The 27,268-nt window shown below is 50.1% G+C and overlaps 1 protein-coding gene across 2 annotated transcripts in view; it reads right to left on the reverse strand.

Annotated features, from left to right (window-relative positions):
* LOC119967803 (signaling lymphocytic activation molecule-like) overlaps positions 1-27,268 on the reverse strand; it is a 43,116-nt gene that overhangs the window by 14,228 nt on the left and 1,620 nt on the right. The window contains exons 2-4 of one of the 2 annotated variants that reach the window (XM_038800805.1): positions 17,325-17,654; positions 16,776-17,066; positions 183-308 (exon numbers count right to left, since the gene is read on the reverse strand). In XM_038800805.1, the coding sequence (XP_038656733.1) occupies positions 183-308; positions 16,776-17,066; positions 17,325-17,654 (747 nt within the window). The remainder of the gene's footprint in view (positions 1-182; positions 309-16,775; positions 17,067-17,324; positions 17,655-27,268) is intronic. The other variant, XM_038800806.1, reaches the window with a different exon arrangement.

A 27,268-nucleotide genomic window follows, 5' to 3' on the forward strand; every position in this document is an offset into this window, starting at 1 on the left:
CCCAGCTCAGTGCGACAATTCCCATGTTCACAGCTTGACCATGATAATGACCAGCGATTTTGAGAGACAAGATGGCCGAATCTAACACACAAAATGGCCGACGGTGACAAGTCGGGTTTTGGTGTCCTGCGACCAATCCCCCTCTCCCTGGCGTACTACCCAAGATTAAAGTAAACTATTACCTTCTATGTTTCCACGACCTGATTTCTGACATGTTTTCAAACGTAATGCGATGACGATGATGATAATGATGACGATGACGGCAATGATGGGGACGATGATGGAGATGATGTTGAACCTAGCCTCTTCTACATGTACAAGACAGGAAATAAAGAGAAGCAATTGCCAAACAGATTCCCAGTAGACAAGTTACAATATTACCTATAATTTTCTCAGGACCAATTGAAAAAAAAAATCTTTGGGGTCTTGGGGGTCACCGGCTGGGCCAGCATTAACAGGCCATCACAAAAGGCCCTTGACCGGGTAATTGAGAGTCAACCACATTGCTGTGAGTCTGGAGTCACATGTAGGCCAGATGGTAGGAATGGCAGATTTCCTTCCCTAAAGTACATTAGTGAACCAGATGGGTTTTTACCACAATCGGCAATGGTTTCATGGTCACCATTTGACTTTTCATTACAGATTTTTATTGAATTTTAATTTCATCTGCCATAAGAATATAAGAACATAAGAACTAGGAGCAGGAGTAGGCCATCTGGCCCCTCGAGCCTGCTCCGCCATTCAATGAGAGCATGGCTGATCTTTTGTGGACTCAGCTCCACTTTCCGGCCCGAACACCATAACCCTTAATCCCTTTATTCTTCAAAAAAACTATCTATCTATCTTAAAAACATTTAATAAAGGAGCCTCAACTGCTTCACTGGGCAAGGAATTCCAGAGATTCACAACCCTTTGGGTGAAGAAGTTCCTCCTAAACTCAGTCCTAAATCTATTTTCCCTTATTTTGAGGCTGTGTCCCCCTAGTTCTGCTTTCACCCGCCAGTGGAAACAACTTGCCCGCATCTATCCTATCTATTCCCTTCATAATTTTATATGTTTCCAAAAGATCCCCCCTCATCCTTCTAAATTCCAACGAGTACAGTCCCAGTCTAATCAACCTCTCCTCATAATCCAACCCCTTCAGCTCTGGGATTAACCTAGTGAATTTCCTCTGCACACCCTCCAGTGCCTGTACGTCCTTTCTCAGGTAAGGAGACCAAAACTGAACACAATACTCCAGGTGTGGCCTCACTAACACCTTATACAATTTCAGCATAACCTCCCTAGTCTTAAACTCCATCCCTCTACCAATGAGGGACAAAATTCCATTCGCCTTCTTAATCACCTGTTGCACCTATAAACCAACGTTTTGTGACTCATGCGCTAGCACACCCAGGTCTCTCTGCACAGCGGCACGTTTTAATATTTTATCATTTATATAATAATCCCTTTTGCTGTTATTCCTTAAAAAATGGATAACCTCACATTTGTCAACATTGTATTCCATCTGCCAGACCCCAGCCCATTCACTTTACCTATCCAAATCCCTCTGCAGACTTCAAGTATCCCCTGTACATTTTGCTTTGTGGGATTTGAACCTGGGTTCTCGGAGCAATGCCCTGGATCTCTCGTTTACTATTCCAGTGACAATACCACAAGACCACAACCTCCCATCAATGGGGTAGAGGAGCACACAGTTCATTGTCTGTAGAAGGGTGATATGGACTTGAAATTATAACTCAGTTTCTCTCTCCACAGATGTTGCCAGAGCAGACGGGTTTATCCAGCAGTTTGATTTAATTTCTGATTTCCAGCATCCCAAAGTATTTTGCTTTTATTGACAATGGTAAATATCTTGTTGATTGAGGCGGTTTGATTACTGATGCACAGATCACTAAAGGTGGTGACACAGGTTACTGAGGGTGTAAGTCAGCAGCAAAGCTTGTCCTGGGCTCCTTTCTACAGCGTTCAAATTGAAAGGCAGACAATTTAGGTGAAACTTGTATTAAACTTTGGTTACACCACACTAGGTGCACTGTGCACAGTTCTGGTCTCCATATCCCTCGGTTAGATCATACTGGGAGCACTGTGCACAGTTCTGGTCTCCATATCCTTTGGCTGGTTCCCACTTGGAGCACTGTGCACAGTTCTGGTCTCCATATCCCTCGGTTAGACCACACTGGGAGCACTGTGCACAGTTCTGGTCTCCATATCCCTCGGTTAGACCACACTGGGAGCACTGTGCACAGTTCTGGTCTCCATATCCCTCGGTTAGACCACACTTCAGAGCACTGTGCACAGTTCTGGTCTCCATACCCCTCGGTTAGACCACACTGGGAGCACTGTGCACAGTTCTGGTCTCCATATCCCTCGGTTAGACCACATTGGGAGCACTGTGCTTAGTTCTGGTCTCCATATCCCTCAGTTAGACCACACTGGGAGCACTGTGCATAGTTCTGGTCTCCAAAGGGCAGCACGGTAGCATTGTGGATAGCACAATCGCTTCACAGCTCCAGGGTCCGAGGTTCGATTCCGGCTTGGGTCACTGTCTGTGTGGAGTCTGCACATCCTCCCCGTGTGTGCATGGGAGACCACACTGGGAGCACTGTGCACAGTTCTGGTCTCCATATCCCTCGGTTAGGTCACACTGGGAGCACTGTGCACAGTTCTGGTCTCCATATCCCTCGGTTAGACCACACTGGGAGCACTGTGCACAGTTCTGGTCTCCATATCCCTCGGTTAGACCACACTGGGAGCACTGTGCACAGTTCTGGTCTCCATATCCCTCGGTTAGACCACACTGGGAGCACTGTACTCAGTTCTGGTCTCCATATCCCTCGGTTAGACCACATTGGGAGCACTGTGCTTAGTTCTGGTCTCCATATCCCTCAGTTAGACCACACTGGGAGCACTGTGCATAGTTCTGGTCTCCAAAGGGCAGCACGGTAGCATTGTGGATAGCACAATCGCTTCACAGCTCCAGGGTCCCAGGTTCGATTCCGGCTTGGGTCACTGTCTGTGTGGAGTCTGCACATCCTCCCCGTGTGTGCATGGGAGACCACACTGGGAGCACTGTGCACAGTTCTGGTCTCCATATCCCTCGGTTAGGTCACACTGGGAGCACTGTGCACAGTTCTGGTCTCCATATCCCTCGGTTAGACCACACTGGGAGCACTGTGCACAGTTCTGGTCTCCATATCCCTCGGTTAGACCACACTGGGAGCACTGTGCACAGTTCTGGTCTCCATATCCCTCGGTTAGACCACACTGGGAGCAATGTGCACAGTTCTGGTCTCCATATCCCTCAGTTAGACCACACTGGGAGCACTGTGCACAGTTCTGGTCTCCATATCCCTCGGTTAGACCACACTTGAGAGCACTGTACCCAGTTCTGATCTCCATATCCCTCGGTTACACCACACTTTGGAGAAAATATCTATTCAGAACAAATGGTCATGTACATTTCTCTAGAAAGGAGAAGACTGAGGACTAATCTCATTGTTGTCTTTACAATTATGAATGGCTTTGATGGAGTGAGTGCTTCCTGAGGGGGACCATCAATACTAGGGTGCAGAAATAGAAGACAATCACCAATAAATCCAACGGGGAATTCAGGAGAAACGTCTTTACCTAGCAGAAAATAAGATGGTTGTGGAGTTCAATCATCTCGGCTCCCGGGGTTACCGTTGTCCACGACCTGAACTGGACCATCCATATAAATACTGTGGCTACAGGAACAGGTCAGAGGCTGGGAATCCTGTGGTGAGTAACTAACCTCCTGACTCCCCAAAGCATGTTCACCATCTACAAGACACAAGTCAGGATGGTGATGGATTACCTGTTAACTTTAGTGTTCAAGGAAGGTGTTCAAATGCATTGTTAAACAAAGGAACTTATTTATATAAATAAGTAACAAAGTTTAACAGCAGTAACTCAACCGAACTGCAGTAACAGTAATAACTATGAAGACAGGAGCGGTAGTAAAACACGTTTGCTTGTAGAACACTCTCTTGCAGAATGCAAAAACCCGCCCACAGCTTGCACGTGCTCAGTACCCTCAACAAATGCCAATAAAAAAAAATCAGAGAAGGTTCAACATGACTCTCAGCAACATTTCTTTCCCCTTAAATTTCAATCCTCCTTCAGGACAGAAATGCAATAATGTCTTAAACTATACAAAAGGCTTCCCGCAGACTTTGCAGTTGTGACTTATGCGTTAACCACCGGTGAATCTTTTTCATAGAATTTACAGTGCAGAAGGAGGCCATTCGGCCCATCGAGTCTACACCGGCTCTTGGAAAGAGCACCCTGCCTAAGGCCAACCCCTCCACCCTATCCCCATAACCCTGTAACCCCAGCCAACACTAAGGGCAATTTTGGTCACTAAGGGTAATTTATCATGACCAATCCACCTAACCTGCACGTCTTTGGACTGTAGGAGGAAACCGGAGCACCCGGAGGAAACCCACGCACACACGGGGAGGATGTGCAAACTCCGCACAGAGTGACCCAAGCCTGGAATCGAACCTGGGACCCTGGAGCTGTGAAGCGATTGTGCTATCTTGTAGCAGTTGATCTGGGATCGTAGGTGAAGAAGTAGATGGAGAGTCCAAACACGTACCTACCTCTTCCACTTCCCCAGCAGAGTTAACCGGCAAACCAGGAAACACAGGAACTACTTCCTGCTGAACGCCACTAGCAGAACCTTCTCCGAGTCATAACGCAACCAAATATAGCCTTGGTGTCTGCAAACAACCCTTCTGTGTTGCAGTCTCAGGATTCAAGATACTTGTCTCCTGCTCACTTTTGCTCTGAGATTTGAATGAACCAAATATAGATGGGATTTCGGCCTTCTGCCTACCAATGATGCCGCCGGAGCCAACCATGTCGTGGATTGGACAGTGGAACAATACTGGAATAAACAGTGCATGGAATACGCAGTACCACCTGCCACTCTCTTCCATCTCTCCTTTTCAGAGTTTCAACAGCTCACACCACCAAATCATTCCAAACTGGATGAAATGGCGCAGTACGCACACGGCACAGAACATAGAACATAGAAAAATACAGCACAGAACAGGCCCTTCGGCCCACGATGTTGTGCCGAACCTTTGTCCCAGATTAGTCATAGATTATCATAGAATTTACAGTGCAGAAGGAGGCCACTCGGCCCATCGAGTCTGCACCGGCTCTTGGAAAGAGCACCCTACCCAAGCCCACACCTCCACCCCATCCCCATAACCCAGTAACCCCACCCACCCAGCACTAAGGGCAATTTTGGACACTAAGGGCAATTTATCATGGCCAATCCACCTAACTTGCACATCTTTGGACTGTGGGAGGAAACCGAAGCACCCGGAGGAAACCCACACAGACACGGGGAGAACGTGCAGACTCTACACAGACAGTGACCCAAGCCGGAATCGAACCTGGGACCCTGGAGCTGTGAAGCAATTGTGCTATCCACAATGCTACTGTGATGCCCTTAAGAAAAAATTAATCTACTCCATTATTTTACCATAATCCATGTACCTAGCCAATAGCCACTTGAAGGTGCCTAATGTTTCCGACTAATCTACTTCCACAGGCAGTGCATTCCATGCCCCACTACTCTCTGGGTAAAGAACACCCCCGACATCCCCCGCTATCTTCCACCATTCACCTTAAATGTATGTCCCCTTGTAATGGTTTGTCCCACCTGGGGAAAAAAGTCTCTGACTGTCTACTCTATCTAATCTCCTGATCATCTTATAAACCTCTATCAAGTCGCCCCTCATCCTTCCCCGTTCTAATGAGAAAAGGCCTAGCACCCTCAACCTTTCCTCGTAAGACCTACTCTCCACTCCAGGCAACATCCTGGTAAATCTCCTTCGTACCTTTTCCAAAGCTTCCACATCCTTCCTAAAATGGGGCAGCACGGTGGCCTAGTGGTTAGCACAACCGCCTCACGGCGCTGAGGTCCCAGGTTCTATCCCGGCTCTGGGTCACTGTCCGTGTGGAGTTTGCACATTCTCCCTGTGTCTGCGTGGGTTTCGGCCCACACAACCCAAAAATGTGCAAAGTAGGTGGATTGGCCACGCTAAATTGCCCCTTAATTGGAAAAAATAATTGGGTAATCTAAAATTTAAAAAAAAAATCCTTCCTAAAATGAGGCGACCAGAACTGCACACAGTACTCCAAATGTGGCCTTCCCAAGGTTTTGTCCAGCTGCATCATCACCTCACGGCTCTTAAATTCAATCCCTCTGCTGATGAACGCTAGCACACCATAGGCCTTCTTCACAGCTCTATCCACTTGAGTGGCAACTTTCAAAGATCTATGAACATAGACCACAAGATCTCTCTGCTCCTCCACATTGCCAAGAACCCTACCGTGAACCACAATTACCTCTGCAATTCTTGAAACAATTCACTTGTAAATGTAGTGTTGTTACCTGACACAAGTGAATCTGGTAGACCATGAACCAGATTTCTTCTGGTTGAAGAAATTTAACGCAGCTTCTCAATTGTTACAGGAATTGCAATATTATTCTGTGATGAGAGCTTCCAACCATTTCAAGTCTGCGTCTACGGCAACCAAAAACATGTGGTTCGTAAAAGGTCCCACAAAGCACGCACAAAGTCAGGACCACAGCCTATCAGGCCACTACCAAGGATGGACGGGCCATCTTCTGGTTCATCTGACATGCTGAACAGGATTTCAGATTGCTCTCCAAGTCCAGGTCCATATTAGGCCACCAAATAGACGACCTGGCTAAACTTTCCATTCTGGAAGCACTAAGATGAGCCTGATTAATTTCCGACATGACCTGCGAATGAGCAGGGGGCGAACGACTATCCGCGACTCCGTAGTATGCATCCACCCTGCACACTTAACACACCCTGCCCTTCACACAGGGTTTCAACTCATCATCTTCTAATAATAATCTTTATTAGTGTCACAAGTAGGCTTACATTAACACTGCAATGAAGTTACTGTGAAAAGCCCCTAGTCGCCACATTCCGGCGCCTGTTCGGGTCCACAGAGGGTGAATTCAGAATGTCCAATTCACCCTAACAGCACGTATTTCGGGACTTGTGGGAGGAAACCGGAGCACCCGGAGGAAACCCACGCAGACACGGGGAGAACGTGCAGACTCCACACAGACAGTGACCCAAGCCGGGAATCGAACACGGGTCCCTGGCGCTGTCGCTGTGATCGTTGGCCATTCTTGCATTAGAAATCTTTTAACTTGAGACAGAATACATCTCTGTGCATCCACTGCTTAATCTGCTTCGCACTTAGTGGAACACGTGCCAGTCCCTTGATAAGAAGGTCCTCTCGGGAGGACACAATACCTCGAATGGAAAATTCGGTAACGGCAGACGACTCAATGTGTCCGCATTTTTGTTGTTTTTTTCCAGTTCTGGACACGGTATTATGCCTGGTACACTGACAATGTAAGCACCCAGCCCTGTATTCGTGCTCTGGTCAGGGGAGGAACACATTCCGACTCACTGAAATTAATCATCAACAGCTTGTGGCCAGTACATATTGTCATGTGACTGTCCCTTTAAGAAAAGTTGTGTCTTATCACATGACTTGTCGCACAGCTTCAGTGATGTCATCTGTGGGTGGAGCCCGGGCTGTGGCTGTCAGGCGAGAGGGGTTTTAGTGTCGGGGTTTCAGTTCTGTTTGTTGCTTTGGACTGCAGAAGAGAAGCAGCGTTTCCCTGTTTTCATTTTAAAACTGTCCCAGGGAACTGAAAGCACATTGGGTGTGGCAATCTGCTTTGGTGACGTTAAAAATAGAACTGCCTTCAGGAAGGAATTTTTAATCTGCTGGGTTTTAAATAGCACAGGCCCTTCGGCCCTCGATGTTGCGCTGACCTGTGAAACCCCTCTAAAGCCCATCTACACTATTCCCTTATCGTCCATATGTCTATCCAATCACCATTTGAATGCGTTTAGTGTTGGCGAGTCCACTACCGCTGCAGGCAGGGCATTCCACACCCTTACTACTCTCTGAGTAAAGAACCTACCTCTGACATCTGTCCTGTATCTATCTCCCCTCAATTTAAAGCTATGTCCCCTCGTGCTGGACATCACCACCCGAGGAAAAAGGCTCTCACTGTCCACCTAAATATTGTTTTGATATAAGCGTCTGTGAAGTCTGATGAAATCACACCTGAAGTGAAGGCTCTTGTTCTCATCCTAGCCAAATTCAACGTAAAGGTTAGAGGTCAGGTGAACTTTATGATACAATGGAGTTTCTCAGCCCTGGCCCATAACAAACTGGGGGTTCAGCCAGGAAAAAAGTCTATATTTAGTGATTGGGTTGGCTTAGTGAACCCAGAGACAGTGAGGGGTGAGCATATTTGTGTTTGCTTTTCAGGTGCTGTATCCAAGTTTAAATAGAGAGTGTGTTGTGGACAATGGATCTTTCGGAGGATTTTGGGGGTGAAGCAGGTTCGATGGCGGAAGACATAGAACTGAAATGGACTATATTACTGTAAATGTTTGTCTGTTTTGATTTTATGAAATGTATGTACGTTTATTGTCAAAGGCTAGTAATGAGCAAGTGAAAAGAGTTGAAAAATGAAACCACCTTTGAAGTTGATGGGTTTTTTTTCTTGTGGGGAGGTGTCATGTGAGTGCCTCTTTAAGAAACATTTTGTCTTATCACATGACTTGCCGCACGGCTTCAGTTAAGTCATTTGTGGGTGGAGCCGGGCTGTGGCTGTCAGATGAGAGGGGTTTAGTGATTGGGTTTCAGTTTTGGTTGATTGCTTTGGCGTGCAGAAGAGAAGCAGTGTTTCCCTGTTTTCATTTTAAAGCTGTTCCAGGGAACTGAAAGCACATTGGGTTTGGTAACTTTAAAGATATAGTTGCTTTCCGGAAGGAGTTTTGAATCTGCTGGTTGGAACTGGATCAGAATCTCAGGGAAAGGACCTGTCCCATTTAAGTGAGATTACAGTGTGCTGGGCCACACCCTTGAAAGGTTGTTTTGGTTTATTGGATTTTGTTATTGAATTGGAACAGTTACTAAGGGGGATTCATTAAGAGTTACATACAATACTGTAGCTGTTGTGTTTTCTTTATGTTTGCAATTAATAACAAATTCTAGCTGTGTTTCAAATATGTTAATTACATTCTTATAATAAACATTGCTTTGATAAAAGTGTCTCGGAAGTCTGTTGAATCACACCTGAAGTGAAGGCTCTTGTTCTCATCCTAGCCAAATTCAACATAAAAGTTACAGGTCAGGTGGACATCATAATACACTTTGGAGTTTCTAAGCACTGGCCCATAACAATATGATGAACGAACGGCCATAGAGGTATGACTGATGGAATCTTTCTACCACAAAAACGATAGCTAGACCTTCTTTGTTAAACTGTGAATACTTCCTTTCAGCCTTTGACAGTGTTCTTGATTAAATACCAATGATTTTTTTTGTCCACAGTACATGAGAAAGTACCGCCCCCACACCACAGGGTAAGCTTCGCATGACAGAATATGTTTCCTGTGCGGATCAAAATAGGCTAGCAGGTCAGTCAATTGCAGCAGCGCTTTCACATCTTTGAAAGCCGCCTTCTGTGCAGACTCCCACTTCCACTTGCTTTCTTTTAGCAGAAGTAGGTGCGGTGGAGCTAACACTGTCGACTGGCTGGGAATAATTTCACGCAATAACTTACCAAAAATGACTTGAGCTCTGACATGTTCCGGAGCTTCCATAATCGCTCAAACCTTCCCTTCCACAGGAGATAAACCTAATGCAGTGGTTGTGTGGCTGGGATATTCCATGCTCGGTGCCTGAAAATTGCACCTCTTCTGTTTCAGATACAGTCCTGCCTCTGAAAACCTTTTTAAAACTTGACCCAGGTTGCTGAGGTGTTGCTCCTCAGTCCTACCCTAAATTAAAATGTCATCTAGGTAGGCTGCAGCATGGGGAATGACTTGTCACAAGGTTGAGCATCGTCCTTTGGAATGTCGCCAGAGTGGAGGAAATGCCGGAAACCAAACGATTCGACTTGAACAACCCTCTGTGTGTGTTGATGGTCGTGTACTGCTTCGAACCTTCCTCCAGCAAGAGTTGGCACAGTAGCACAGTGGTTAGCACTGTTGCTTCACAGCGCCGTGGCCCCGGGTTCGAATCCCGTTGGGGACACTGTCTCTGAGGAGTTTGCATGTTCTCCCTGTGTCTGCGTGGGTTTCCTCCGGGCGCTCCGGTTTCCTCCCACAAGTGCCGAAAGACGTGCTTGTTATGTGAATTGGACATTCTGAATTCTCCCTCTGTGTACCCGAACAGGCGCCGGAATGTGGCGATTAGCGGCTTTTCACAGTAATGTCATTGCAGTGTTAATGTGAGCCGACTTGTGACAATAAAAATTATTATTATTATACATAGACATAGAATTTACAGTGCAGAAGGAGGCCATTCGGCCCATCGAGCCTGCACTGACTCCTGGAAAGAGCACCCTACCCAAGGTCAACACCTCCACCCTATCCCCATAACCCAGTAACCCCACCCAACACAAAGGGCAATTTTGGACACTAAGGGCAATTTATCATGGCCAATCCACCTAACCCGTTCATCTTTGGACTGTGGGAGGAAACCGGAGCACCCGGAGGAAACCCACACACACACGGGGAGGATGTGCAGACTCCGCACAGACAGTGACGCAAGCCAGAATCGAACCTGGGACCCTGGGACCCTGTTGATAGAGCAGGCTCAAGTCCAGTTTTGAAAATGTCTTGCCTTCCACAATTGTTCAAAATAAATCGTCCACCCTAGGTAATGGATAAACTTTGAAATCTGGTTAATGCCAAACTTGTAGTCACCACATATGCACACCCTACCATCAGCCTTAAGGACAGGAACGATTGGAGCTGCCCAATGAGAAAATTGAATGGGCTCAATGATTCCTCCTCCACTTCCCTTCGCATGGAATGGGGCGCTCTCCTGGGCTTGGAAAAGCGAGGAGTACCTGATCTATGTTCAACTTCACAGTAGGACCACGCAATGTATCTAGTTCATTCTTGAACACCTCCGAATACTTCTTGACAACATCCTCGGTCACCCCACTGCAATAGAATTTTGCTCAGCCAGTCCCGCCCAAGCAAACTTTGACCAGAAGGAGATGTGTACTTGTTTCTTGACTGTTGCCCGCAATATGGACTTCCAACATGCCAACAAACGGAATGGGCTCCCTGTTGTCCTGAGTTTGATTTCTGCCGGATAAAGGGCTGGTGATCGGTTAGAATCCCAAGTCAACTGGTAGATCCCTCCACTAATTACGGATGCGGAGCCTCATGTCCATCTCCGCCTTGACTTGCTTCCCATACCGCCACTGTTGTATAAAGAGGCTCTGCTCATGCATTGTTCACATTAAACATGTTGTAAGGATGACCCTCTGCCTGCTCTGAGCTTTCCACGTGGTATGGAGCTGCTTGAGGCTTCCTCAAATTAAAATTTTCTTGCTCCGTATTCACCTTGCTTTTCACACCCCCGCATTTCTTCGCTAAATGTCTCTTCCTTTTTGCATTGGAGACAAACAACATCCAGAAATGTGCAATTATAGACCTAGTGTGGCCCTCCGCAGCTAAAACATTCCACTGCTTTCAGTTTTCCCTGGAAACTTCTTTCTGTAATTGGTGTAGTACCCCCTGCTTGGCACTATTATTAGCCTGCTGAAAAGCCCTGGCATTGCTGGCAGCTATTTCTGAACCCTGAGGTTCAGAGCTTTCTTAAAGATAAGTGTGGCTTCACTCAATAACTGACGCTGAATGTTGCCTTTGTTAATGCCGCAGGCCAGCCTCTCTCAAAGCATATCATCTAAAACTGTTCCAAAATCACAGCGTTCTGAAAGCTGCCACAATTCTCCCACAGAATTCGCTATCAGTCGACCTGCATTTTTGAAAATGATTATGAAATTTGAATGTCTGAACGATCACCAAGGGCTTTGGATGATAGAGGTTCTAGTCCAGAACGACTAAGTCTGAAAATGAAATCTGCCCTGGTTTGCGTGGCGTGGCCAGATTCCTCATCAACTTGTTCACCCCCCCCCCCCCCCCACACGTGGGAGAATCAAACGCTGCTTTGCAGCATCTTCCGCTCCATTTGCTCAAAAGAAGTGCTGTAGCCTCTCCTCATATTCTGCCCAGTCCTCACTTCGTTCATTAATCTCTCCTCCTGTCCTAAACAAAGCCATAGTGTTGCTAACTCAAACTTTCATCGAATAAATTCACAAAGAAACTAGATACCTGTATTCACTGTATGCACCCTGGTGTTGCCAAATCGAACAATAAGAAAAATGTGGTTTCTCTCTCGTCACTAAAGATTTGTTGACTTGATACGACAAATAAGTGAGTCAAATGCATTGTTTAAAAGGAACGTCTTTGTATCAATAAATAACAATGTTTAACAATATCAGTAATAACTATGAAAACAGCTCTCGTAAAAAAGGTGTAACTTGCAGAACACACTCTTACAGACTATATTAGCCTACCCAATGCCTATTCACAGCCCTCAACAGACACCAGGAAAACAATTACATAGGAGAAAGGCTTATAAGAACACTTTTCTCTTCCACTTTGCTCTCTCCCCGATTCTCTCTCTCTCCCACTTATCTCTCTCCCCCTTTTGTCTCTTCCACTTTTCTTTCTCCCCTTTTCTCACTCCCATTATGTTGCTTTCTATATTTTCTCCTGTTTCTCTCTCTCTGCCTCAGTCAGTCGCTCTCTCTCGATTTCCATTTTGAATGTGTGCAGCTCCAACAACACTCAAGAAGCTGGACATCATCCAGGACAAAGCAGCCCACATAACCTCTGCCCCACCCACCGACATTCAAAGCCTCCACCACCGACGAACAGTGGCAGCCGTGTGTACCATCTACAAGATGCACTGCAGTAACTCACCTGGGTTCCCTCAGGCAGCACCTTCCAAACCCACGACCACTACCATCTAGAAAGACAAGGACAGCAGATCCAGGGAACCCTGCACCTGGAAGTTCTCCTCCAAGTCACTGCCCATCCTGATTTGGAAATATATCGCCGTTCCTGTACTGCCCCTTTACCTACTTCCTCGTCGCCATTCAAGGCCCCAAACAATCCTTTCAGGCTAGCAGTGTTTCAGTTGCAATTCCTTCAATTTAGTTTATTGCTGATCCCTATTTGGTCTCTTCTACACTGGGGAGACTGAATGCAGACGGAGTAACTGCTTTGCACAATACCTTCGTTCAGACTGCAAACCAGATCACACCTTCCAATTCCTTGCCGTTTTAACCCAGCACCTTGCTCCCGTGTCCATATACCTGCCCTTGTCCTGCTGCAATGTTCCAGTGAAGCCGGTCGCAAGCTGGAGGAGCAGATCTCATCTTCCGGTCGGGCAGGTTGCAGCCCTCCAGACTCAATGTAGAGGTCAGCAACTTTAGATTGTGAATCTCCTCCTCTTCTAAAATATCTCATCCACAGAAACATAGAAAATAGGAGCAGGAGGAGGCCATTCGGCCCTTCCAGCTGCTCCGCCATTCATTCTGATCATGGCTGATCATCAAGTTTAATACCCTGATCCCACCTTCTCCCTATATCCCTTTGATCCCTTTCGCCCCGAGAGCTATATTTAATTCCTTCTTGAAATTACACAACGTTTTGGCCTCAACTACTTTCTGTGGTAGCGAATTCCAGAATCTCCACTCTCTGGGTGAAGAAATGCCTCCTCACCGCAATCCTAAAAGGTTTACCCCTTATCCTCAAACTCTGACCCCTAGTTCGGGACTCCCCCCACCATCGGGAACATTCTTTCTGAATCTACCCTGTCTAACCCTGTTAGGATTTTGTAAGTTTCAATGAGATCCTCTCTCACTCTTCTAAACTCCAATAATCCTCATATGAGTCTCTCTTCGTGCGACAGTCCCGCCATCCCTGGAATCAGTCTGGTAAACCTTCGCCGCACTCCCGTGAGAGCAAGAACATTCTTCCCCAGATAATGACACCAAAACTGCTCACAATATTCCAGGTGTGGCCTCACCAATACCCAATACAATTGCAGTAAAACATCTCTATTCCTATACTCGAATCCCCTCGCTATGAAGGCTAACAGACCATTTGCCGCCTTTACTGCCTGCTCTACCTGTGCGCTAACTTTCAGCGACTGACACTCGAGGGCTGAGTGTCCACCTCTCTCAATTTACACCCATTCAAATAATAATCTGCCTCCCTATTTTTGCTATCAAAGTGGATGACCTCATTTATCCACATTATACTGGATCTACCATGCACGTGCCCACTCACTCAGCCTGTCCAAATCCCGCTGATCCATCTCTGCATCCTCCTCACAGCTCACCCTCCCACCCAACTTTGTGTCATTTGCAAATTTGGAGATAACACATTTAGATCCCTCGTCCGAATCATTGATATACAATCTGAACAGTTGGGGTCCCAGCACCGATCCCTGTGGTACCCCACTAGTCACCGCCTGCCAATCAGAAGAAGGCCTATGTATTGCCTCAATGCAATCCCCCCTCCCTCCCCCCAAACCAGGTCATCTGTCTCTTGTTCTTAAAGTTGCTACTTTTTGTTACAATCTCTCACAGCTACATTTTACTATCTAACACATTCTCCCTCCCTTCGGTTCCAACGAAGAGGTGAAAGGACCCGGAACGTTAACTCTGTTTTTCCCCTCCTTACAGGTGCTGCCAGACCTGCTGAGTTTATCCAGCCGTCTGTTCTTGTTGGGGAGGTGGGGATTGTTCCCGTTGGACCCAGCACCCAGGCCTCCCTGGAGAGAGAGTTTAGCCCTCACAATGGCTTTCTGGTGACTATCATGGATTCCCTACAGTGCAGAAGGAGGCCATTCGGCCCATCGAATCTGCAACAAAGCCTTGGAAAGAGCACCCCATCCTGGGCCCGATTCACACCCTACTCTTGCAAACCACCTGGAAGGGCAAATCCACCAATCTTTGGACTGTGGGAGGAAACCGGAGCACCTGGAGAAAACCCACGCAGGTATGGAGCAAATGTGCAAACTCCATACTGACAGTCGCCCGGGGTGGGAATTGAACTCGGCTCCTTGCCGCTGTGAGGCAGCAGTGCTAATCACCGTGCCGCCAGAATTAGCTGGATCTTTTTTGGAGAGTTAGTTGGATTCCTTCACCGGTTGCGAGAAACAAAACTCAAGCCTTGAAGCTCTGAAAACATTCCAGTGGGATCAGATCTAATCACCGCCTGTTATCGAGCGTGGCACAGCCCTTTGTGCCAATTCATCGGCCACCATCCAATCAATCAAGCCGAGTGCTCACTAATCTCTCTGTTATTGGCCAAACTCCCAATTTAAACCAGCACAGTCTTCCAGATTCTCCTGCTTGTGATAAAGGTACAGGCGTCTTGCATTAAAGTCACAGGTCCATTAATCATCCATGATTAATCACCTAGTAATCCAGAAACCCAGAGTCAGGCTCTGGGGGCCCAGGTTCGAATCCCGCAATGACAGAGGGTGAAATTTAAATTCAAGGAAAAATAAATCTGGAATTAAAGGTCTCGGGATGACCATCGTCCACGGTCGATTGTCGGAAAAACCCATCTGGTTCACTAATGTCCTTCAGGGAAGGAAATCTGTCGATTGTACCTGGTCTGGCAGACATGTGACTCCAGATCCACAGCAATGTGGTCGACTCTCAATTTCCCTCAGGGATGGGCAACAAATGCTGGGCCCAGCCAGAGGCGCCCACTTCCCGTGAACGGATAAAAAAAAAGTTTAAAATTATTTCAATTGAAACAATGTGCAGGAATGGCGGCGACACAGTGGGTTAGCACTGCTGCCTCAAGGCACTGAGGTCCCAGGTTCGATCCCGGCTCTGGGCCACTGTCCGCATGGAGTTTGCACATTCTCCCCGTGTCTGCGTGGGTTTCACCCCCACAACCCAAAGGTGTGCAGGGTAGCTGGATTGGCCATGCTAAATTGCCCCTTAATTGGAAAAAATGAATTGGGTGCTGTAACATTTTTTTAAAAAGAAACAATGTGCAGGGGAAACGTGGAAAAGGCAGGAAAGTAGCACTAAGTCATGATGCTTGTTGGAGAGCAATTGCAGAGATGAAGGGCTCAATGGTTTCCTTCTAGCCATAGAATCATTACAGTGCAGGAGGTGACCATTCAGCCCATTGAATCTCCACCGACCCATCGAAAGAACATCCTGCCTAGTCCCACATCCCCGCCCTGTGCACAGATAATAGCCAATCCACCTAGCCTGCACAGCCTTGGACTGTGAATCATAGAATAGAATCATGACAGAGCAGGAGGCCACTCAGCCATTGACGCTGCACCGACCCACCGAACGTGCACCCTACTAGGCTCCCCCACTGTATTCCCGTAGCCTGATTGAACCGTTGGACACTAAGGGGCAATTTAGCATGGCCAACCCAACTAACCTGCACATTTTTGGATTGTGGGAGGAAACCGGAGCACCCGGAGGAAACCCACGCAGACACGGGGAGGTCGTGCAGACTCCACACAGTCACCTGAGGTGTGAATCGAACACGGGTCCCAGGTGCTGTGGTGCAGCAATGCTAACCACTGTGCCACCCCTCTGCACCATTTAATTGTGAGATTCTGTGATCTCCTCACTGTTCGTCTTCCAATCTTGAAAAGCTGGACAAAATAACACCTTCAACATTAACCATTCCAGGGGTAACAGCCCGGTCTCTTGAAGCTGAACCCTTGGGTTCCCGCAGTTATCTCTCAGTCCACTCCATTCCCTACTCCAGCTTCCCCCTGTCAGATACAAGGTTGACACTGACCTTCCTGAGTGTGTTGACATGGTTTATCTTTACTGAACACTGTGCTCTCCTCACTGACAGGGTTCTGGGCTGTGCACAGGTAGTTGATGGAGTCGGAACTTCCCACCGACAATTCCAACTGCTCCATATTCCTGGAGACAGGCTGAATGGAATCATTCCTGTCAAAGTATCCAACTGGAGACCAGCTATAGAGGACACGATCTCCCCTCTCCACAGAGCAGCGCAGGGTCACCATACAGGGCTGACCAATGGTGGTGTTGACCAACTCCACTCGAGGCTTGGATACAGGCTCTGTGTGAACAAAGAGAGGCTGTGAGTGAGTGTGGATCGGAAAAGCTCCTGGCCTGGACTCTCCCCTCTGAGAGAGACGGGACCCTGAGACTCCTGTCTCCAGACCCTCCCCTCGGTGGGAGACGGGACGGAGAGACTCCTGTCCCCAGACTCTCCCCTCGGTGGGAGACGGGACGGAGAGACTCCTGTCCCCAGACTCTCCCCTCGGTGGGAGACAGGACCGAGTAACTCTCTCAATTGAAACTGCAAAATACTCACCATAAACCTGGAGAGAAAGTTGTTTTTTATGAACACTTGATGCCACCACGGACACAGTGTAAATCCCTTCATCGATTCTTTCGAGTGCATTTATCTGAAGTGTAAAATTCACAAACATTTGGACTCTTCCTGCGAATCTGCTTGGAAAGATCTTTGTTCTGTCAGTGCTGGTGTCATATCGGATGACAACGATTTCAGAGCTTCCTGTGAATCTCCAGATGATTTCTGCACCGTTTGGGATTGGGTCAATTTCCACAGGTAACCACACAGAATGTCCCAGGCTCCCATTCACTGGATAATCTGGAGTTATAACATTCACTTCACCAAGACCTTCAAATGGAAAACATGAAACATACTTTTACTGTCAATCTCTCCCACACACACAAAATCATTTAGATTAGGTCTGTGTCTCTGTCATTGAAACTTGGGGAACATCACAGATAACGGAGCAGTGATTGAAAAGGCAGCAATTGGAGACAATTCTCCAGAGATCAGCAGCTGAGACAGAGGGTCAGTACTGAGGCAGTGCTGCACTGTCAGAGGGTCAGTACTGAGGGAGTGCTGCACTGTCAGAGGGTCAGTACTGAGGGAGCGCGGAACTGTCAGAGGGTCAGTAATGAGGGAGGGCTGCACTGACAGAGGGTCAGTACTGAGGGAGAGCTGCACTGTCAGAGGGTCAGTACTGAGGGAGCGCTGCACTGTCAGAGGGTCAGTACTGAGGGAGCGCTGCACTGTCAGAGGGTCAGTACTGAGGGAGTGCTGCACTGTCAGATGGTCAGTACTGAGGGAGTGCCGCACTGTCAGAGGGTCAGTACTGAGGGAGGGCTGCACTTTCAGAGGGTTAGTACTGAGGGAGTGCTGCACTGTCAGAGGGTCAGTACTGAGGGAGGGCTGCACTGTCAGAGGGTCAGTACTGAGGGAGCGCTGCACTGTCAGAGGGTCAGTACTGAGGGAGTGCTGCACTGTCAAAGGGTCAGTACTGAGGGAGTGCTGCACTGTCAGAGGGTCAGTACTGAGGGAGTGCTGCATTGTCAGAGGGTCAGTGCTGAGGGAGTGCCACTCTGTCAGAGGGTCAGTACTGAGGGAGCGCTGCACTGTCAGAGGGTCAGAACTGAGGGAGTGCTGTACTGTGAGAGGGTGAGTACTGAGGGACTGCTGCACTGTCAGAGGGTCAGTACTGAGGGAGTGCTGCACTGTCAGAGGGTCAGTACTGAGGGAGTGCGGCACTGTCAGACGGTCAGTACTGAGGGAGTGCTGCACTGTCAGAGGGTCAGTACTCACGGAGTGCTGCACTGTCAGAGGGTCAGTACTGAGGGAGTGCTGCACTGTCAGAGGGTCAGTACTGAGGGAGTGCTGCACTGTCAGAGGGTCAATACTGAGGGAGTGCTGCACTGTCAGAGGGTCAGTACTGACGGAGCGCTGCACTGTCAGAGGGTCAGTACTGAGGGAGTGCTGCACTGTCAGAGGGTCAGTACTGAGAGAGCGCTGCACTGTCAGAGGGTCAGTACTGAGGGAGTGCTGCACTGTCAGAGGGTCAGTACTGAGGGAGTGCTGCACTGTCAGAGTGTCAGTACTGAGGGAGTGCTGCACTGTCAGAGGGTCAGTACTGAGGGAGTGCTGCACTGTCAGAGGGTCAGTACTGAGGGAGTGCTGCACTGTCAGAGGGTCAGTACTGAGGGAGCGCGGAACTGTCAGAGGGTCAGTACTGAGGGAGGGCTGCACTGACAGAGGGTCAGTATTGAGGGAGTGCTACACTGTCAGAGGGTCAGTACTGAGGGAGCGCTGCACTGTCAAAGGGTCAGTACTGAGGGAGTGCCGCACTGTCAGAGGTCAGTACTGAGGGAGGGCTGCACTGTCAGAGGGTTAGTACTGAGGGAGTGCTGCACTGTCAGAGGGTCAGTACTGAGGGAGGGCTGCACTGTCAGAGGGTCAGTACTGAGGGAGCGCTGCACTGTCAGAGGGTCAGTACTGAGGGAGTGCTGCACTGTCAAAGGGTCAGTACTGAGGGAGTGCTGCACTGTCAGAGGGTCAGTACTGAGGGAGTGCTGCACTGTCAGAGGGTCAGTGCTGAGGGAGTGCCATTCTGTCAGAGGGTCAGTACTGAGGGAGCGCTGCACTGTCAGAGGGTCAGTACTGAGGGAGTGCTGTACTGTGAGAGGGTCAGTACTGAGGGACTGCTGCACTGTCAGAGGGTCAGTACTGAGGGAGTGCTGCACTGTCAGAGGGTCAGTACTGAGGGAGTGCGGCACTGTCAGAGGGTCAGTACTGAGGGAGTGCTGCACTGTCAGAGGGTCAGTACTCACGGAGTGCTGCACTGTCAGAGGGTCAGTACTGAGGGAGTGCTGCACTGTCAGAGGGTCAGTACTGAGGGAGTGCTGCACTGTCAGAGGGTCAGTACTGAGGGAGTGCTGCACTGTCAGGGAGTCAGTACTGAGGGAGTGCTGCACTGTCAGAGGGTCAGTACTGAGGGAGTGCTGCACTGTCAGAGGGTCAGTACTGAGGGAGTGCTGCACTGTCAGAGGGTCAGTACTGAGGGAGTGCTGCACTGTCAGAGGGTCAGTACTGAGGGAGCTGCACTGTCAGAGGGTCAGTACTGAGCGAGTGCTGCACTCTCAGAGGGTCAGTACTGAGCGAGTCCTGCACTGTCAGAGGGTCAGTACTGAGGGAGCGCTGCACTGTCAGAGGGTCAGTACTGAGGGAGCTGCACTGTCAGAGGGTCGGTACTGAGGGAGTGCTGCACTGTCAGAGGGTCAGTACTGAGGGAGAGCTGCACTGTCAGAGGGTCAGTACTGAGGGAGTGCTGCACTGTCAGAGGGTCAGTACTGAGGGAGTGCTGCACTGTCAGAGGGTCAGTACTGAGAGAGTGCTGCACTGTCAGAGGGTCAGTACTGAGCGAGTCCTGCACTGTCAGAGGGTCAGTACTGAGGGAGCGCTGCACGGTCAGAGGGTCAGTACTGAGCGAGTGCTGCTCTGTCAGAGGGTCAGTACTGAGGGAGTGCTACACTGTCAGGGTCAGTACTGAGGGAGTGCTGCACTGTCAGAGGGTCGGTACTGAGGGAGTGCTTCACTGTCAGAGGGTCAGTACTGAGGGAGTGCTGCACTGTCAGAGGGTCAGTACTGAGCGAGTGCTGCACTCTCAGAGGGTCAGTACTGAACGAGTCCTGCACTGTCAGACGGTCAGTACTGAGGGAGCGCTGCACGGTCAGAGGGTCAGTACTGAGCGAGTGCTGCTCTGTCAGAGGGTCAGTACTGAGGGAGCGCTGCACGGTCAGAGGGTCAGTACTGAGGGAGTGCTGCACTGTCAGAGAGTCAGCACTGAGGGAGTGCTGCACTGTCAGAGGGTTAGAAATGAGGGAGTGCTGCACTGTCAGAGGGTCAGTACTGAGTGAGTGCTGCACTGTCAGAGGGTTAGAACTGAGGGAGTGCTGCACTGTCAGAGGGTCAGTACTGAGTGAGTGCTGCACTGTCAGAGGGTCAGTACTGAGTGAGTGCTGCACTGTCAGAGGGTCAGTACTGAGGGAGTGCTACACTGTCAGGGTCAGTACTGAGGGAGTGCTGCACTGTCAGAGGGTCGGTACTGAGGGAGTGCTGCACTGTCAGAGAGTCAGTACTGAGGGAGTGCTGCACTGTCAGAGGGTCAGTACTGAGCGAGTGCTGCACTCTCAGAGGGTCAGTACTGAGCGAGTCCTGCACAGTCAGAGGGTCAGTACTGAGGGAGCGCTGCACGGTCAGAGGGTCAGTACTGAGCGAGTGCTGCTCTGTCAGAGGGTCAGTACTGAGGGAGCTGCACTGTCAGAGGGTCAGTACTGAGGGAGGGCTGCACTGTCAGAGGGTCAGTACTGAGGGAGCGCTGCACTGTCAGAGGGTCAGTACTGAGGGAGTGCTGCACTGTCAAAGGGTCAGTACTGAGGGAGTGCTGCACTGTCAGAGGGTCAGTACTGAGGGAGTGCTGCACTGTCAGAGGGTCAGTGCTGAGGGAGTGCCATTCTGTCAGAGGGTCAGTACTGAGGGAGCGCTGCACTGTCAGAGGGTCAGTACTGAGGGAGTGCTGTACTGTGAGAGGGTCAGTACTGAGGGACTGCTGCACTGTCAGAGGGTCAGTACTGAGGGAGTGCTGCACTGTCAGAGGGTCAGTACTGAGGGAGTGCGGCACTGTCAGAGGGTCAGTACTGAGGGAGTGCTGCACTGTCAGAGGGTCAGTACTCACGGAGTGCTGCACTGTCAGAGGGTCAGTACTGAGGGAGTGCTGCACTGTCAGAGGGTCAGTACTGAGGGAGTGCTGCACTGTCAGAGGGTCAGTACTGAGGGAGTGCTGCACTGTCAGGGAGTCAGTACTGAGGGAGTGCTGCACTGTCAGAGGGTCAGTACTGAGGGAGTGCTGCACTGTCAGAGGGTCAGTACTGAGGGAGTGCTGCACTGTCAGAGGGTCAGTACTGAGGGAGTGCTGCACTGTCAGAGGGTCAGTACTGAGGGAGCTGCACTGTCAGAGGGTCAGTACTGAGCGAGTGCTGCACTCTCAGAGGGTCAGTACTGAGCGAGTCCTGCACTGTCAGAGGGTCAGTACTGAGGGAGCGCTGCACTGTCAGAGGGTCAGTACTGAGGGAGCTGCACTGTCAGAGGGTCGGTACTGAGGGAGTGCTGCACTGTCAGAGGGTCAGTACTGAGGGAGAGCTGCACTGTCAGAGGGTCAGTACTGAGGGAGTGCTGCACTGTCAGAGGGTCAGTACTGAGGGAGTGCTGCACTGTCAGAGGGTCAGTACTGAGAGAGTGCTGCACTGTCAGAGGGTCAGTACTGAGCGAGTCCTGCACTGTCAGAGGGTCAGTACTGAGGGAGCGCTGCACGGTCAGAGGGTCAGTACTGAGCGAGTGCTGCTCTGTCAGAGGGTCAGTACTGAGGGAGTGCTACACTGTCAGGGTCAGTACTGAGGGAGTGCTGCACTGTCAGAGGGTCGGTACTGAGGGAGTGCTTCACTGTCAGAGGGTCAGTACTGAGGGAGTGCTGCACTGTCAGAGGGTCAGTACTGAGCGAGTGCTGCACTCTCAGAGGGTCAGTACTGAACGAGTCCTGCACTGTCAGACGGTCAGTACTGAGGGAGCGCTGCACGGTCAGAGGGTCAGTACTGAGCGAGTGCTGCTCTGTCAGAGGGTCAGTACTGAGGGAGCGCTGCACGGTCAGAGGGTCAGTACTGAGGGAGTGCTGCACTGTCAGAGAGTCAGCACTGAGGGAGTGCTGCACTGTCAGAGGGTTAGAAATGAGGGAGTGCTACACTGTCAGGGTCAGTACTGAGGGAGTGCTGCACTGTCAGAGGGTCAGTACTGAGGGAGCGCGGAACTGTCAGAGGGTCAGTACTGAGGGAGGGCTGCACTGACAGAGGGTCAGTACTGAGGGAGTGCTGCACTGTCAGAGGGTCAGTACTGAGGGAGTGCTGCACTGTCAAAGGGTCAGTACTGAGGGAGTGCTGCACTGTCAGAGGGTCAGTACTGAGGGAGTGCTGCACTGTCAGAGGGTCAGTGCTGAGGGAGTGCCACTCTGTTAGAGGGTCAGTACTGAGGGAGCGCTGCACTGTCAGATGGTCAGTACTGAGGGAGTGCTGTATTGTGAGAGGTTCAGTATTGAGGGAGTGCTGCACTGTCAGAGGGTCAGTACTGAGGGAGTGCGGCACTGTCAGAGGGTCAGTACTGAGGGAGTGCTGCACTGTCAGAGGGTCCGTACTGAGGGAGTGCCGCACTGTCAGAGGGTCAGTACTGAGGGAGTGCTGCACTTTCAGATGGTCAGTACTGAGGGAGTGCTGCACTGTCAGAGGGTCAGTACTGAGGGAGTGCTGCAATGTCAGAGGGTCAGTACTGAGGGAGCGCTGCACTGTCAGAGGGTCAGTACTGAGGGAGTGCTGCACTGTCAGAGGGTCAGTACTGAGGGAGCGCTGCACTGTCAGAGGGTCAGTACTGAGGGAGTGCCGCACTGTCAGAGGGTCAGTACTGAGGGAGTGCTGCACTGTCAGAGGGTCAGTACTGAGCGAGTGCTGCACTGTCAGAGGGTCAGTACTGAGGGAGTGCTGCACTGTCAGAGGGTCAGTACTGAGGGAGTGCTGCACTGTCAGAGGGTCAGTACTGAGCGAGTGCTGCACTCTCAGAGGGTCAGTACTGAGCGAGTCCTGCACTGTCAGAGGGTCAGTACTGAGGGAGCGCTGCTCTGTCAGAGGGTCAGTACTGAGGGAGCTGCACTGTCAGAGGGTCGGTACTGAGGGAGTGCTGCACTGTCAGAGGGTCAGTACTGAGGGAGTGCTGCACTCTCAGAGGGTCAGTACTGAGCGAGTCCTGCACTGTCAGAGGGTCAGTACTGAGGGAGCGCTGCACGGTCAGAGGGTCAGTACTGAGCGAGTGCTGCTCTGTCAGAGGGTCAGTACTGAGGGAGTGCTACACTGTCAGGGTCAGTACTGAGGGAGTGCTGCACTGTCAGAGGGTCGGTACTGAGCGAGTGCTGCACTCTCAGAGGGTCAGTACTGAGCGAGTGCTGCTCTGTCAGAGGGTCAGTACTGAGGGAGCGCTGCACGGTCAGAGGGTCAGTACTGAGGGAGTGCTGCACTGTCAGAGAGTCAGCACTGAGGGAGTGCTGCACTGTAAGAGGGTTAGAAATAAGGGAGTGCTGCACTGTCAGAGGGTCAGTACTGAGTGAGTGCTGCACTGTCAGAGGGTTAGAACTGAGGGAGTGCTGCACTGTCAGAGGGTCAGTACTGAGTGAGTGCTGCACTGTCAGAGGGTCAGTACTGAGGGCGTGCTACACTGTCAGGGTCAGTACTGAGGGAGTGCTGCACTGTCAGAGGGTCGGTACTGAGGGAGTGCTGCACTGTCAGAGAGTCAGTACTGAGGGAGTGCTGCACTGTCAGAGGGTCAGTACTGAGCAAGTGCTGCACTCTCAGAGGGTCAGTACTGAGCGAGTCCTGCACTGTCAGAGGGTCAGTACTGAGGGAGCGCTGCACGGTCAGAGGGTCAGTACTGAGCGAGTGCTGCTCTGTCAGAGGGTCAGTACTGAGGGAGCGCTGCACGGTCAGAGGGTCAGTACTGAGGGAGTGCTGCACTGTCTGAGAGTCAGCACTGAGGGAGTGCTGCACTGTCAGAGGGTCAGTATTGAGGGAGTGCTGCACTGTCAGAGGGTCAGTACTGAGGGTGTGCTGCACTGTCAGAGGGTCAGTACTGAGGGAGTGCTGCACTGTCAGAGGGTCAGTACTGAGGGAGTGTGGCACTGTCAGAGGGTCAGTACTGAGGGAGTGCTGCACTGTCAGAGGGTCAGTGCTGAGGGAGTGCTGCACTGTCAGAGGGTCAGTGCTGAGGGAGTGCTGCACTGTCAGAGGGTCAGTACTGAGGGAGCGCTGCACTGTCAGAGGGTCAGTACTGAGTGAGTGCTGCCCTGTCATTAGCAGTCTCCATGCTGCTAAGTGGATGTGGAACAATCCCTGGGACTGTTTGAAGGAAGTGCTCCGGATTCATCCCCAGCGAATACTCCATGAACGTCACTTACAATGACAGACTACTGGTTAGCACCTTAGTACATTGTGGGATCTTTTGTGTACAATGTTGCTGAGATTTCCAGAGCTACAGAGTGTCATAATAAACACACAAGTATATGATGGTGCAGAGACACACACTGACTGACACAGTTCAAGACCAATCAACACACAGAACACAGCAGCCAATCACCAGACAGGACACGGCCACTATAAAGCCAGGGGGCACTAGCTTTCCCGCTCATTCGGGATGCAGCCTCTGAGACAGCCAGAGCCCGTGATCAGCAACACAAACATCCACCATGTGGTAGTAAGATAGTCTGGTCAGGTTAGCCTCAGGTCTCCAGTCAACATAGCATAGTGTCAACCCACAGGGCAAGTATGTTTAACAGCTCATCGTTAAATAAAATAGAGTTTTACTTCTCCAAGTGTTGGTAGCCTGTCTCTCTCACTGCTCTGGTAAACGCAGTCCTCGCAGACCCAGCTTACCCAACACATCACAGAGTTCACAATCTCAGAACTGCCGGTCGGCTACTTTGAGTTGAAATGAGGAGAAATTTCTTCACCTGCAGAGGGGTTGTGAATATTTGGAGTTATCTACCCCCCAGGGGGTTGTTGTTGCAATAAAAACAGAAAAATACTGAGGAACCCCTCCAGTGATTGTGGAGACAGAGTGTGGATTCCCCTGAGGAAGGAGCAGTGCTCCGAAAGCTAGTGATTGCAAACAAACCTGTTGGACTTTAACCTGGTGTTGTCAGACTCCTCACGGTGGAGACAGAAACGGAGATAACTATTCGAGTCCTTATGACTCTTCTTCTGAGCTGAAGAGAGGGGGGGAATGTGGTGGATTTTATCATGTTTAAGGGGAGGGGGCGGGGAGTAAAACAGAAGGTCCGTGATAGGTGGGAGCTGGGAGGGATTGCCCTATGATGTCATGGGGACAAGACAGGGGAAGTGTTAACGACAGTGTTACAGACTGGAGAAGGTGGCAATAGTGGCAGAAAGGCAAGATGGCAGAAACGGAGGGGACGGGGTGGTGGTGGTGGGGGGGGGGGGGGGGGTATATTTTTCAAGACTGTATTTCGGGCAGTGAAGGAATCAGGGAATGTGGGACAGTTCAGGAAAGTAGAGTTGTGGTAGATTAGGGATGATCAGGAATAGAAAGATTCCAAAAGGCTGATGGATCACCGACTGCTCTGTCTCGGGGCTGGGAATTCCGGAGGGTAGGTGTTGTACAAAAGCAAAACACTGCGGATGCTGGAGGTTTCCGATCAAAGTGAAAATGCTGGAAGTGCTCAGCCGGCCTGGCCGTATCTGTGCAAAGAGAGCAACAGAGTTAATGGTTCAGGTTGACGGGCGTGATCAGAACAAAGAATAACAGGAATTGTAATGGGTTTACGTTAAGTGGAAGGGGGTTCAGGGGATGGGGGAACAGAGGGAAGGCCTGTGATTGGTCAACGCAGTGGCCATCACTGCTGCCTCACAGCGCCAGGGTCCCGGGTTCAATTCCAGCCTTCGGGTGACTGTGTGGTTTGTCCTGTCAATGATATGCAGACATGCAGATAATGATATACAGTCAGACACAGACAGGCAGCTAATGGACACAGAGAACAGGACATGACCAATGAGCAGGCAGGACACTCAGGGGTGGTATCTCACTATAAAAGGCACGAGGCGTTCACACTCCGCCTCTTTCCACTGATGAACATCTACAGAGTGAGTCAGGGTGTATGTACAGTATCACACCTCCAGCACATGGCTAAGAACTAGTCTGGTTCAGTCAGACAGAGTAACCACACTTAGGGTAGTAGAGATTCGAACTCATAGAGAACTGTGCTAACTGTGCTACTGGTTCAATAAATCAGATTGAACTAACTTCCAGGTCTGGAGTATCTTTTGGTTAAAGCTGCATCTAGTTGCAGCCTGTGTTACCCCAGAGTACATAACACAACACGGTCTTTATCCCCATTTCTGCCTGGGTTTCCTCCGGGTGCTCCGGTTTCCTCCCGCAGTCCAAAGATGTGCAGGTTAGGTGGATTGGCCATGATCATTGTGTGGTGTTCCGGGGATAGGGCGGGGGCGTGGACCTAACCAGGGTGCTCTTTTGGATGATGGACAGGGTCGATGGGCTGAAAGGCCTTCTGTACTATAGGAGTTCTATGAATCTAAAACTGGAGAGATTAAAAGAAAAAAAAAGAGTTGGCGGTGCTCCCCCAAAGGAAGTGGTAACGGGTCAACGGTGACTGTGTGGAGTTTGTCCTTTCTCCCCGTGTCTGCGTGGGTTTCCTCCGAGTGCTCCGGATTCTTCCCACTGGCAGAGATGTGCAGGTTAGCTGGATTGGCCATGATCATTGTGTGGTGTTCCGGGGATAGGGCGGGGGCGTGGACCTAACCAGGGTGCTCTTTTGGATGATGGACAGGGTCGATGGGCTGAAAGGCCTT

This window comes from Scyliorhinus canicula, chromosome 6 (genome assembly GCF_902713615.1).
Source record: "Scyliorhinus canicula chromosome 6, sScyCan1.1, whole genome shotgun sequence".
NCBI lineage: Eukaryota > Metazoa > Chordata > Chondrichthyes > Carcharhiniformes > Scyliorhinidae > Scyliorhinus > Scyliorhinus canicula.